General features: G+C 59.8%; 1 protein-coding gene across 1 annotated transcript in view; it reads right to left on the minus strand.

The window, feature by feature from the left end:
• The window catches only part of TBX1 (T-box transcription factor 1), an 8,156-nt gene extending 7,565 nt beyond the window's left edge, over positions 1 to 591 (minus strand). Inside the window, exons 1-2 of the mRNA XM_004701429.2 lie at positions 495 to 591; positions 165 to 389 (exon numbers count right to left, since the gene is read on the minus strand). Coding sequence (XP_004701486.2) covers positions 165 to 389; positions 495 to 591 — 322 coding nt within the window. The remainder of the gene's footprint in view (positions 1 to 164; positions 390 to 494) is intronic.
• Positions 592 to 12,948: the final 12,357 nt, after the last annotated feature.

Genomic DNA, 12,948 nt, shown 5'->3' on the forward strand with positions numbered 1-12,948 from the left:
GCCGCCGGCCCCAAGCCCTGGGGATTATGGCGTCACAGCCCCCCACTACGGTCCGGTGGAGGCCAAGGGGCCAGGACGGTGGAGCACCCTGGGAACGGGACGCCCTCCTTTCCAAGCTTCCTGCCCAGGGCCTCAGTGCCCAGCACCCCTCGAACATTCCCAACCAAGCTGCTCCCGCAGAGGCTCAGGGCTCCCTCTGTACAATGAAGCCACCGTCGGCTTCTGCAGCCCCTGAGCCGAGGCGGAGGCGGCTACCTCGGGAGCGTCAAGCCCTGCCCGCTGCGGCGGGGTACGGACGAAGTACAGCGCGCAGGCCGCTTGGGCCCAGCCCAGTCCCTGCCCTTGGTCCCTCCTGCCCGCCGCCGCCGCCTCCCCGGCTGCCCCTGCACCTGGGTGAGGAGAGGGCGGCTCGGGCTCCGGCCACAGGACGCGTCGTCCGGTCTTTTTCTCAGCGGTCCAGGCCTCTGCCTAGCAAACGCGCCCCCACCCCCAACCCCCAACCTCCTTCTCTTGGCGGCTCACGGTGGTGGCCGGGGACCCCAAGCCAAGGGACGCCGCCCAGGCTGCGCAGCCCGGGAGCCCGAGCGTCATGCGCACCCGCGCGCCACCGGCCTCTGGCCAGGACGCTTATACATCCGGAGGGTGGGCAGTGCCCGGGCTCCTCCGACCTCCCCGCGCACCGGCCGGGCGCTGGGAGGGCCGGGGGCGGGGCCTGGGCCGGCGGAGGGAGCCGGGGACACGTCGGAGAAGCTCTGGGCGCTGGGTCAGCTCTGGGCAGCCGGGTCGTGCGCTATTCCTTGCCGGCCTGACCCGGTCTGGGAAGGCCCTGCAGCCTCCGGGCCTCTAAGACTTCACTAGGCCTGTGCCTTCCTCCACCGACTTCGCCTCAGGCGCCGCCTTTGACCAGTTCCTTGCGACCAGGGCCCGTCTGCCCAGGATCTCCTGTAGTCTGTGTGTGAAGCCCCCGGGCTCAGGCTTCCCAGGAACCTCCTAGGCCAGCCCAGAGAACTCCACTGAGCCTGCTGCAGGCCTTGGTTGCCTGCTGGGACAAGGTGGGATGCAAACAGGGTCTTCAGTAGTTTCAACCACTGGGGCACCTCAGACCGAAGGTTGGAGGTGGGTGCTGGCTGGACGGCGGGAGGCCAGGCTCTGGGGAGAGTGCTGATTCAGAGCGGAGGTCTAGGAGTGAATATGAGGCAGGTGTGCATCCAGTGAGCATGACTATGTGAGGAGACTGTAGCCTTTGGTCTGCTAGGAGTTAGAGGAAGTGTCCTCTATGGCATCCTGCTGGCTGTGAGCTGTCATCCAGGGTTGTGCCAGTGACCTGTGGAAGTGAAGGGGGTGGGAGATAGGCAGGCGTGTGGGGGCCAGGAGCCGCCTGAAAGACTTGGAGAAGCTGCTCCTGCTGGGGTGGGGGTCTGTGTCAGCTAGGGGCGTTGCCTCCCATGCGTGTGGATGCAGGACCATCTCCCCAGGGGGTCCAAGCTGGGGGTCTGTGCCCGCCTGGGCCCCTGAGCATGAGGGAGCATAGTGTGGGTGTCCCCTGCGTGCTTTAGGGGAGCTTCCCCACGGTGCTGGGCACACACCTCAGGACAGTGGCCAGGTGTTGAACCAGAGGGGGATGTTAGCACCGAGGGAGCTGACCTTCGTGGGGACTCTGGGACAGCTTCCCGGAGTGACCTGGAGACCCTCAGTCTCCTTTAACTTCTTTATGGCAGAGCCGGGGTGTTGTGCGCAGCAATGAGCAGGTTAACAGCGTCCGCGCAGGGAGAAAGTGGGCGGAATGGAAGAGACCCTGATCGATAAGAGAAGCGCTGCGCAGGCTGACCTCGCCTTAGTCGCTGACTGTACTCACCCAGCAACTGCCGAATCCTGGAGCAGGCGACTCCGGGCACCCTGGGAGGAGGCCTGGGGTTTAGGGACCCAGAGCGCCTGAAGCGCAAGATGGCCCAAGCTTCCAACTCGCGGCGGAGCCTTAGCCCCCACCCCTCTCCCCTCCTCTCCCCGCGCTGGGTTCTGCTGCCCCCTTCCTTCCGACCCCTTCCCTCTCACTTAACGCTCCACCGTCCGGTGCTGCCACACCGCGGACCCGGCCCCGAGCTCCTTTTCACCCGCCACGGCCAGGAGAGAGTGCGCCCATCCCGGCGGAGTGCAGCGCCGGAGACGCACACGGTCTCTCGCAGGAAGCCTCCTTCCCCACCTGTACCTTCCACAGCTCCCCCTGCCGGTAGAGCCTCCTTCATCTACAGGTATGAGGCCGCGCGCGCGAAAAGCATGAGCTACGCAAGATCTGACCCTTTAGGGCCTGGGCAGCGCTACCCTTCATGGTGGACACCCGTCGAGGAAGGGCGGAACCCATATTTTACAACGCCACTAAGGCGATGTGGCTGGTTTTGGTCGGCCTGCTGCGAGGTACAGGCTCTTCTGCGCCTATTTCAAGGACCCCCAAAGTGAGGCTGGTTTTGAACCCGCAGCCAGTGTGTGGGATCTCAAAGCCCACCCTAGCAGAGGAAGAGGCGGGAAGTGTGGATTAGGGTTGCTGAAGCCCTTGCCTCGCCCACTGGACTCTGAGCAAGCGCCTGGGTGGCCGCCTCCAGCACTGCCTTTTCCATCCCCTCCTGTCACGAGAGGGTATGGTCCTGCCCAGCTCCGCCTCCGCCCCTTGGGACCCCTTACCCTCACCCTCAGAACCAGCATGTTCTGTCTGCACCACGCAGAATGCACTCCTTCGGTGCCTCTGGCACCCCAGTCCTTCTCCCAGTCCTGGAAGCACTCGTGCACCCTCATGTGTGCGTCTCCGGCGCGGCACCCCCTGCCCACAGAGACAAGCGCGCCAACCTGCGCCCCAATGCGCGCTGGAAACCTTTTGGGGCACAGGTGCCCAAGGTCGGTCGGTCTGTCCATCTGGGCGCCATCATTAGCTTCGCCCACAGGATTCCGTGCGTGGAGCGGCCCTAGCCGGGCCGAGGAACCCACCGGCTGGGCTACGACGGTTTGGTTCAGGATCCAAAGGCACCTGCATGGCTCCACTTCAGCCTGGGGGTCTTGAAGGAAACTGGAGTGCCTGGCGATGGGCAAGGGGGGCGCGGCTACACCTGCCTCTCCATCTCCAGAGGATCCCGGAATTTTTGCTGCTTCCAGAAGGTTGGAAAGTTCTAGAGAGGCTGATTATCCACGATGGAGCAGCTGGTGGCTCAGCTTGGCTTCCCTGTTGTCCATCTCTGTCCTCAGCACTCAATTCAGTCCTCCAGCGATCTCAGTTCCCTAGGGCATCCCTCCAGCCTTACATTAAGCGAAGCTGCTGAGCCCATGTTCAACGGAGGACAGCCTGAGATGCAGAGACTAGAGTGTAGGTTCTGTGGCACCCTCTTGGACTGCTTGACCATGTTCTGTGGTGATTGGCAGAGGCCATCCAGGGCTTCCTGCTACTGAGCCTCGGAAAAGGCCCAGGCTGCAGTCTGTGAAAGAGCTTGTTCCACACCCCATGTGGAGCTCCTGGCTGCCAGAAGCTTGGCTCAGTAGGCAGCTGGGTTTGTAGGCTTGGGGGTGGGGGCAGGTACTGGGTCCCCACCAGGGAGGGGACAGCACCAGACCTCACCTTGCTGGGTGACAGGTGGTCTTTCCATCCTTGCCCCTGCCAGCTAGAAGAGAGCCTTCTTCTCCAACGCCCTTAGCTCCTCCCCAACCTGCCTCTCTGCTTTTCCCTGGGGTCCTTGCCCTTGCCCAGGGTGGCACTGAAGCCAAAGACCCTGTGAGCTCAACCATGCTTGTCCTACTTGGCATTGGGGTTGGTGCAGCCCCAAATGGGGCTTTGTGCCTGACCTGGAGCTCCGGGCACACCAGGCAGACACCAGGCAGACCTGTGAGTTTGTCACAAAGGCCAGGCATGAGGGCCAACAGGTATATGGACGGTGGTGGCTTGGAGAGGACGTTGGGTGGCCTGAGCTGCGTGGCTAAGTAGAGGTAGCCCCTGCCCTTTCCACAGTTCACCTGGGACACTACGGGGGCGTATCCATCCTCCTCCTCATCCTGGGAGGGTGTCCCTCTCTGAGCCCCTGTGCCTGCCCACCCTGCTGACAGCAGGATGAACAGAGGGAAACTAAGGCCCAGGAAAGTGATGGGGTTACAGGGCTGGCAGGAAAGAGCTGGTGATACAGAGCAGGAGCTTGGGGGGCAAGGCACCCCTCTGCTGGGGCTGAGCTGCCCTGCACCCATGGGTGCTGTCTTCTAGTCCAAATGCCCATGGGGACAGAGGGGACAATGGTGGAAGAAATGGCGAGACCGGATGGGACTGTCAGGCAGGGCTGGGTGGGGCCACCATCCTGCCCCCCAGCCCTGCCAGGCACCGGGCCCCCCTGCAGGCTGGAAGTTCCCACAAGGCAGAACAAACAAACAAACAGACAGACTGATGGACAGCCAGGCTCTGAGCCCCTCTCGGATTTCGTGGCCTGTTGATTTAGCTGCCCACTTGGCGGGAGAAGCCAGCCTCATAGGGAGCCGGCTGTCCATCTGTCCGGTCATAGGCTGGGCAGCCCTGGCCACACTAGCCTGAGCTAGTGAGGGGAGACTTAGTGACCCAGGTGGTCCAGATTCCAGCCTGTTGGGGTGACTGTTCTCTGCCTATTCAGGAAACCAGCTCCTTGCCAGCCCCAACCCTCAGTATCTGTGGCCGGGCTGGAGGCACACTTTCCAAAGGGAGTTCAACCCCACTGTGTGTTGACTGAGGTAAGTGGTTAGAGATGGGCCTTTGTCTCCTTGCCAGTGAGGGCTCCATTGGCATCAGTGTCTACCCATCCAGGCTAGAGAAGCCCTCACCCCCCTACGTGCACACTCATGAACAGGAGTCCACTACACACACACGTATGTGTATGTGAAAGGGCTTCTAAAAAATCTAGGGAGACAATGGAATTAAAAGATATGTTTTCTTTTGTGTGTGTGTGTGCATAGACTCGTGTGAGTGTAGGTACACATGAAAATATACAACATGCACTCCTCACCACACACACACCCAACACACACATAGACACATTACATACTTGTCATCCCTGACATAAGTACATCAATGGGTACACACCATGCACACAGAGACACATCAAACACTTGCTTGTGAGCACATATACGCACCTAATTCACACAGGCACATTTCACACGTGCGCATCGGCACTCATGTACACATACATGCACACATACAGCTACAGTGCACACACAGTCCACGCACACATTGCACACTTGTGAGTGCAAGCACAGACACACACTTGTGAGCATCGATGCTCATGCACACACAGTATGAACATAGACACTTTGCACTCTGTAAGCACAAAGCACACCCATGCACACAGGGTGTTGTTACAGGTGGGCATTTCCCCAGCATCTCACCTTCAGCACCATAAGAAAACCACCCTGTCATCACAGTAAGTCACGTGGAACCTCAGGTGTCACAGGATGAAGGGAGACTCATGTCTCTGCTCACTTAAGTCACTCCCTGAAGGGGATGAACTCAGAGGTCTTGGATGCTGGGGTCCAGGAAGTCCCCCCCACTCTCCCCCTGAAGGTCACCATATGTCTGGCTTTAGGGTGACAGAGCCTTGAGAAAATAGCACCGGGGGGCCTGCAGCATGTCCTCACGCGACTGGGTGGGCTGCTTTTGCCATCCTTGTATGTATGATGTGCCTTTAAAGAGGCTTAGTACCCTTATTATGACGATGACAACTCATCTCTCAACCTGGGATTTTTTCATTAAACGTTGATTGTGTCAATTCAAGTTGTTGCAGGAGAATCCAGAATTGAGTTCTCCTCACTGGACAGCAAGGAGTCTGTCCCTCCCACCATGCCCCTCACCCACCCCCTTGGCTCCCGGCTGATCCCCACAAGGCTGCCAGATCCCCTCACCAGCCCCTTGGGAGTCCCTTTGCTGACTACATGTGGATGGCCAGCATCCCCACTGATAAGCGTTTAGCCCAACCTCCCTGGTGAACACTCTTCCTCAGTGGACAGGGTGCATTGTTGGTGGTGGAGGGGTGTCTTTAAGCTTGTCGGGCTCCTCTTTCCATGGGGAGGAGTGACAGGGAACGCCAATGGAAAGAGGGTAGAAAGAGAACAGCCCCCTTTCGGTAAGGCCGACACTTGGCAAAGGGTTGGTTGGGTGGCGGCGATTGTGGTCAGTGGTCAGGGGTAGTGAGGCTGGCATGAACCTCATCCTTTGGTGTAGCGCAGTGTCCTAGAACAGCTATAGGTCTCTCCAAGTGTCAGATTTTTTTGAGAGTGACTTTTTAAAAATTATTTTTCTTGTGAATTAGGTGGGGGTGGGGGTTTGCATTTCAGGCCATCAACCGTGCATTACCACATTTCAAACCACTCATCAACCGTTCCCCCCTGTATCCCACCCTCCTCTTCCCCATCCCTCTACTCAATTTCTCTTCTCTCTCTTATGCATCACTGTGCCCCTGGTACCCAGGTCAGCACCTGGCATCCCTCTAGTCCATTGCTTCACCTTCCTCCCTTGCCCTTCCTCCCTTACAATACAACACAGCAGACTCACTGCTGTGGACGTGATGCTGACTCATAGTGACCCCACAGGACAGGGGCGAACTGCCCCTGTGGGTTTCAGAGTAGAAAGCCCGATCTTTCTCCTGGATCACAGCCCACAGCCTAACCACCTCAGGGCTCCTTCCAAGTTTGTACCCTTTGGTATGCACGTCTGTCTTGGATTTCCTCCTTCTGAGCTCCTACAATCGCCTTTTGTGACTGACTCATTTTGCTCAGCATCATGCTATCTGGGTCCACCCACGACATGAGGTACTTTGTGGTCTCAGCATGGAAGCCTCAGGTGTTTTATCTGAGAAATGGGGAGAATGCTCCAGACCCCACAGGGAAACCTGTGTGATGCAAGCTAAATTGTGCTTGCTCTCAAATGTGGTGGCCTCACCATGTCGCCCGTGTGCTGCCCGAACTCCAGACCTCACTGGTTCACCCAGCACGAGTAGGGGAGTTGTCTGGTCCTGGGGGCCCGCTAGGGAGGGGTCTGGGCCACGCCCCTAGGAGGTCCGATGTGGGCAGCTCAGCTGGTCTGCCGGGCCCCATATGCCTCATGTGCCGGATGCAGCCCTGGTTTCCCTGGGCCCAGGAGTGTGCCCCACCCCCAGCTCTGACAAACCCTTTCCCTCCGCCAAGGCCCTCTGCTCAAACCAGGTTGGAATTTCTCAAAAGCAAACAAACAGCCGAGCTCCGAGTTGTGGTTTTCAGAGCTCAGATTCCTCTGGGTCTGCCCGAGCCTGTGTCAGGCCCGGATGGCCACCCCACTGCTGGCTGCATGGGGCCCCATGGCCGAGCCCCTGGCCTGCTGGCCATTGGACCTGTTCTTGGGGCCCAGTGTGAAGCCCGAGGCCTCCAGTTTCCTCCCCAGTCCCCCCAAAACCAGAGGAGGCCGCAGAGGGACGTCAATATGGGGTCCAGTGGGGGACAGTGTCTGTGCTGGGGTGCAGCAGGCTGGGGAGTGGGCACAGGATTAGAGGGGCCAGGGCAGGAGCTGATGAGGAGAGAGGACCAGAGATGGCTGGTAGGCAGCGGTGACCTTGTGAAGGCCCAAGGCAGGCCCATGGAGACCTCTTGGGAACATGTGTGTGGGAGAAGCGGGCAGGAGGTGGGAGGGCACCCTCAAGGGGCCGATGCAGGCTTGGAGGGAGGGCTGGGATGAGGGGAGGGCTGGAGGGGGCTCTCGCCAGGTGGTCTTAATCTCCTCAGTGAAATAGGAGTCCTGGGGGCGGGTGCGTGGGGGAGGATGGGGAGCTTGAGACAGCTGTGGCCGAGGTGGACGAGCCTGTCAGCCTAGGGGGCCTCCAGGCTGGCTCCCCGCGATGGTCTCTGGGACTCCATCTGCTTCTTCCTCTGTCTTCTCTGCCTTGGCTGCACTGACAGTGTGTGGGCCTGCTCCTGGGTCACCTGGGCAGGGCAGAGTCAGGGCCATTCTCCGGCCCCCACCCCCTCCGCCAAGTAACCCGCAGAAGGCCTTCCTCTGGGCCCTTGAGCTCTGAGGCAGCTCTGAGGTAATGCGGGGCAGACCGAGAGGAAGAGAAGCAGCCTGCAGCTCCCAATGCCCACTCAACCAGGTCAGCCAGGGAATGGGTCTGCCCCTCTTAGACCTTGATCTTCCCTTTGACCCACACCAATGGGTCTCCCAGAGATGGGGAAACTGAGGTCCAGAGTGGGGGGTGACTGAGGTTGGCCTCCACCACCAGGCAGCATGGATGGGGGAAGGCAGCGTGGGAGGTTTAGAGGCTCCAGACATCTCTGACCCTGCTAAGTGGGTGCTGGGCACCAGCTGTGCTGGGCAGACAGACAGATGGATATGAGCTTTCACTGGTGCCTCCAACACCAGGCCTTCCTCCATCCCCAGAACCCATGCACGGGGCCGCTGCCTCATGCTGGCAGGGGGTGGGCAGGTGCCAGGCTGTCTCAGGCTTTGTGGGAAGTGGCCAGGTGTGGGACCACTGTGTATCCTAGGGCCCCTTTACAGCTGGAAGCCAATCCAGGCTTAGGGAAACTGAGGCAGTCCTCACCAGTAAAGCCAGTGTGGAGATGGTGGGGGAGGGGCGCATCTGGCTTTCCCGGTGGTCACCATGGCCACCATGGTCCCTACTTCATGACCGTGAGCCCTGCCCCCCACCCAGGTAAGACAATCTCTGGCCTAGAGGCCTCTGCACCTACTATTCCCTGCCATCACTCGGTTTCTTTCTCCAGAGCCTGCCCCATCCAGACTCCCCAGGAGTGGCCTGTCCCAAGGGGTTTTCGCTTCTGTCACTGCCCCTGTCCATGTGGCTCATGACCGTCAGAGGATCAGGGGCCTGGAGCCCAGCCCAGCCTAACCCAGCGCACATGTGCACAGGCACAGGGGGGGCAAGGCAGGTCTGAGAAAAGCAGTAAGTTGCCTTGAATGTCACCAAGCAGGTGGTACATGCATGGGGCCAAGTCGGCCCTTGTGGGGTGATGGCCAGTGGAGTCACAGAAGACCCGAGGTTCAAGGACACAGGTTGGCCTTTGGGGTGTCAGCTCTGCACTGATGGATAAAGGTCCACAAACTCTTTCTAGAACCTTCAGCTCAGCACCCAGAGAATCCCTCAAAAGAAAGACCTCAAAGTGACTCCCTGGTTGAATAGTCCTCCTTGTAGCTCCTCCCACCCATCTTAACTGGTTGAGTAGTTCTCTGAGCTTCTCTCATCCTTCTCCCTATATTCCATGCAGGATATATGGAGCATTAGCCAGACCACCTTAGGAGTCTTGGAAGTGCAGTGGTTATGTGCTGGGCTACTAACCAATAGATCAGTAGTTTGGAACCACCAGCCACTCTTTGGGAGAAAGATGAGGCTTTCAAGTCCCTTAAAAGAGAGATCAGTCCTTGAAGAAGGCCATCGTGCTGGGTAAAGTGAAGGGACTGAGAAAAAGAGGACGGCCTTCAACAAGATGGATTGACACGGTGGCTGCCACACTGGGCTCCAACACAGGCACAATTGTGAGCATGGCGCAGGCCGGGCAGGGCTTTGTTCTATTGGGCATTAGGTCGCTATGGATTGGAACTGACTTGATGGCACCGAACAACAACAACTCAAAGAGTTACAGTCTTGGAAGCCCACAGGGCAGTTTCACTCGGTCCTATAGGGTCGCTCAGAGTCAGTGGCGTTGGCTTTGGTTGGGCGCCAGCTCTCTCTTCGGAGGAACTTCTGCCGTCCATCCGATTTCTTTCTAATAGCCAGCGAAGTCCAGCCAGGCTCTTGGCTGGGCAGTGAGAAGATAGCAGAAAGAGATGGCTGTTCTGAAATGAAGGAGAGCTGTCACCGCCACGCTGTCTGGGAGACGATGGGGCCAAAGACAGAGGGGAGAAGACCTTTACCCTCATGGGCTCTCACAGGCCCATTGGAGACACCAAGCAGGAAAAGTTGAACTTGAAAGGTAGTTTGTGGCTCCAGCACTGGGCTTTGCGGGACACTCCGTATGAGGCTGGCTTGTGTCCAGGGTTGGGGGCCCCCACAGTCCCTGCGTCTGACTGTACTGTGGACCTTGGGGCTCTGGCTCCCCACGCAGGCCCAGCAGGAGTGCAGGAGCAATGAGGGGGGGCAACTTCATGGATGAGGTGACAGGGGCAAAGGTCCGAGTCTACTGTGGTGAAAGACACAGCTCAGCTCAACCCACAGGAACCTTAAGGCTCTTTTAAGGAGAAGCCATCAGATGCTTCCCGGATTCCCTGGCTGGCGAGTGTTAAGGCCATGCCTTGTGGATCTACTTCCTGAAGCAGGTTGGCCTTGGCTGGAGCGCTGAGGACACTGCCCAGGGGATGGGCAGCACCCTTCACCTTTTGCATGTGTCACTTCTTGTAATGCACCTGCCACCCCCCTCCCCGTGTGGGGCCTCAAATGCTCTTGGCATACCTGTTCATCTTTATATAGGTGCTCAGGCCCTTCCAGACCCCGAGGCAGCCCCACCACCCCCGTCCTGGCACCAGTCCATCTCTAGCCTGGAGAAAGCCACTCCCTATGGTGGCTGTGGACGGCCAGGATCAAGCGTCTTGGATTTCTGGCAAGGGGACCCCCACCCCCACCCCGCCTGGTGGCAGCTGACACCTGAGCCCACCCTGGCCAGCCAGCAAAGGGCAGGGGTGACTGGTTGAAGGGCCAGGACCACCACTGGGAGAACTGTTGGAAAATCCCAGTGCCACCGGCCCTGAGGCTGCAGGGCGATTGAGACATTGAGGCTGGGAAGGCTGTAGGTGGGCACCCGGGATGCCCCATGTCCCAGCCCAGCCCTGGCCTTGGCCGTGGTGTTCCGCCCACCAGCCCAAGCAGAAAAGGGCCATTTCCTCTAGCCCCTGACCCAGGAAGCAACACAAGCTAGCAGCACAAGCAGGCCATCCCTCCTTTGGCCAGCGGCTAGTGATAGATAACCAAAGGGGCTAGTCTTGCTGACGGACGTCTGCCCACCACAAGGGGGTGGGCATCGGAGGGGGGCGTCTGGGGCCTCAGACATAAGAGGCGTGCACTCCTGTCAGCTATGGCTACCCCCCAGGGGAGTCATCCAGGTGCCCTAAGACCTGGATTTGTCCTTGTCCTAGAGTGGGGGTCTCCCCATAAGTGTGGAGGGGAACATTGTCTGGGTTCCCAGGGGGGGTTGGGGATGAACCATGGTGATGAAGCCCATGAGAGTGGGGCCTCCACAGCCATTTCCAGGGCTCCACCAGGCCATGCCCCTCCCCACTCTTCTTTCAGGGCCTGGGGGAGCCCCTCAGAAGGCCACCTTTCACCCCTGTGTGTGATGTGAGCTCAGGGCTGTGCCATGAGAGTCCCCAACAGGACCCAGTGAGCCTCGTCGTGTCCAGGTCTTGAGCTATGTGGGGCTGTGTGGGTGTTTGATGAGGGACACGTGGCCACAGGGTCATCTCTGCCAGAAGCCATGGCTGACTGGCCTTTATATGGGGCTGGTCTTCCAGCTTCCCGGACCAGCCACCTGCAGGGGCCTGACGAACACCCAGTGAGTCTGCCTGCTGCCTGAAGCAGCACAGCCACCTAGCTGGTGACTCACCAGGGAGGAAGGGCGGCTGGGGCCCAGGCCTCTGACCCCACAACTGCCCAGCATGTCCGGCCACAAGGAAGCTTCTGAGACCCCTATTTCCTGTCCCTTTGAGTGGGCTGGGGCCTCCTAGGACTTTGGTCTGGAGAGGGTACTTCCGGCCACCACCACCATGGCCCGCCAGTCCCCAGCTAGGCATTTCCTGGTGGGAGAAGTGGGGGTGGGCAAGAGACTGGCTCAGATTGGGGGTGGGCAGAGTGGGAAGCCCCCTTGAGGGTTGGGCAGAGACAAGCAGGGAGCTTGAGGAAGGTGAGCTGAGGTCTGGTGTCTGACACTCTGGGGTGTCACCAGTGAGGCAGGACAGGGAGGGGCCTGGCATCAGGGCACTGGCAGAGCCAAGGTATAGGCTGATTTGGACATGGAACTGCCCACTGGGCAAGGCTGTGAGCTCTGTAGGTAAACCCCATGGGACCCTGGGGACCGGATGGGCCCCCAGTTGTTCTAGCAGGACCGTGCTTAGTGTAGCATGTGAGGTCCATGAAGGCACCCTGGGGACAGCTGGACAGGACGGGTCCCCAGACCAGGGCTCGGAAGAGTGGAGGCTGGGTCATCCTGGGAGATGTGCTTGGACTACCTGCTGGGCAAGTGAGCCCAGGGCGCCCTGCTCCCTCAGAGGGGACACTTAGCAGGTGGGGCAGGAAGTCTGGCTGGACTACCGAATCAAGGGCCGAACCGAGGCCCACTCGGAGCAGGAAGCGGCCCTGAGCTCCACCGGGGTGGGGGTGTCTCCGGCTCTGAGGGGGCTTCCTCCCTGGGAACATCCTGTCCGGAGGGAAGAGGGAAGAGGGCCTCAGTTTGCCCTGGGCTGGGCCCTGGGGGTGTCCTAGGAGAGAATGACCTCATGGGATGTCTGGGCCAGGCTGGGCTTCCCCTCTTGCACTGGGCAGGCTCCCTCAGCCTGGGGAAGGGTCTTTCCACTTAGGTTGGCCTGGCTTCTTAGACGTTCTACCATTCTAGTGGCCTGCCTCAGTTTCCCACCTGAGCCCTGGCCTCCTCACCTGCATGGGACTAGTGGGCTGAGGGACACAGGGGAGAGAGACCCCCAGGTCACCCAGTCCCAGCTGTCGCTGCCCCGGCCCCCAGGAGGGGGTCAGTAGCCCAGCCCCCTACCCCACCCTGCTGGCCTAAATATAACCGGAGCAGGCGCCTGGCTGGGAATAAAGACCTCTGTCAGCTGCTGGCAGGTGCTGGTGGGAGGAAGGGCAAAGAGGTTGGCAGGGAATGCTGGGTGGCCGGGCGGGCGGGCAGCCAGGCCTGGGTCATGTGAGTGTCTGGTGGCATGGCCCGAGGGTGGGGCAGCGTGTCCTCGCAGGACAGCTGGGTGTCCAGTCTGTG

The sequence above is a fragment of the Echinops telfairi genome, unplaced genomic scaffold (assembly GCF_000313985.2).
Source record: "Echinops telfairi isolate 266 unplaced genomic scaffold, ASM31398v2 ScPeMD7_70;HRSCAF=299, whole genome shotgun sequence".
Taxonomy (NCBI): Eukaryota; Metazoa; Chordata; class Mammalia; order Afrosoricida; family Tenrecidae; genus Echinops; species Echinops telfairi.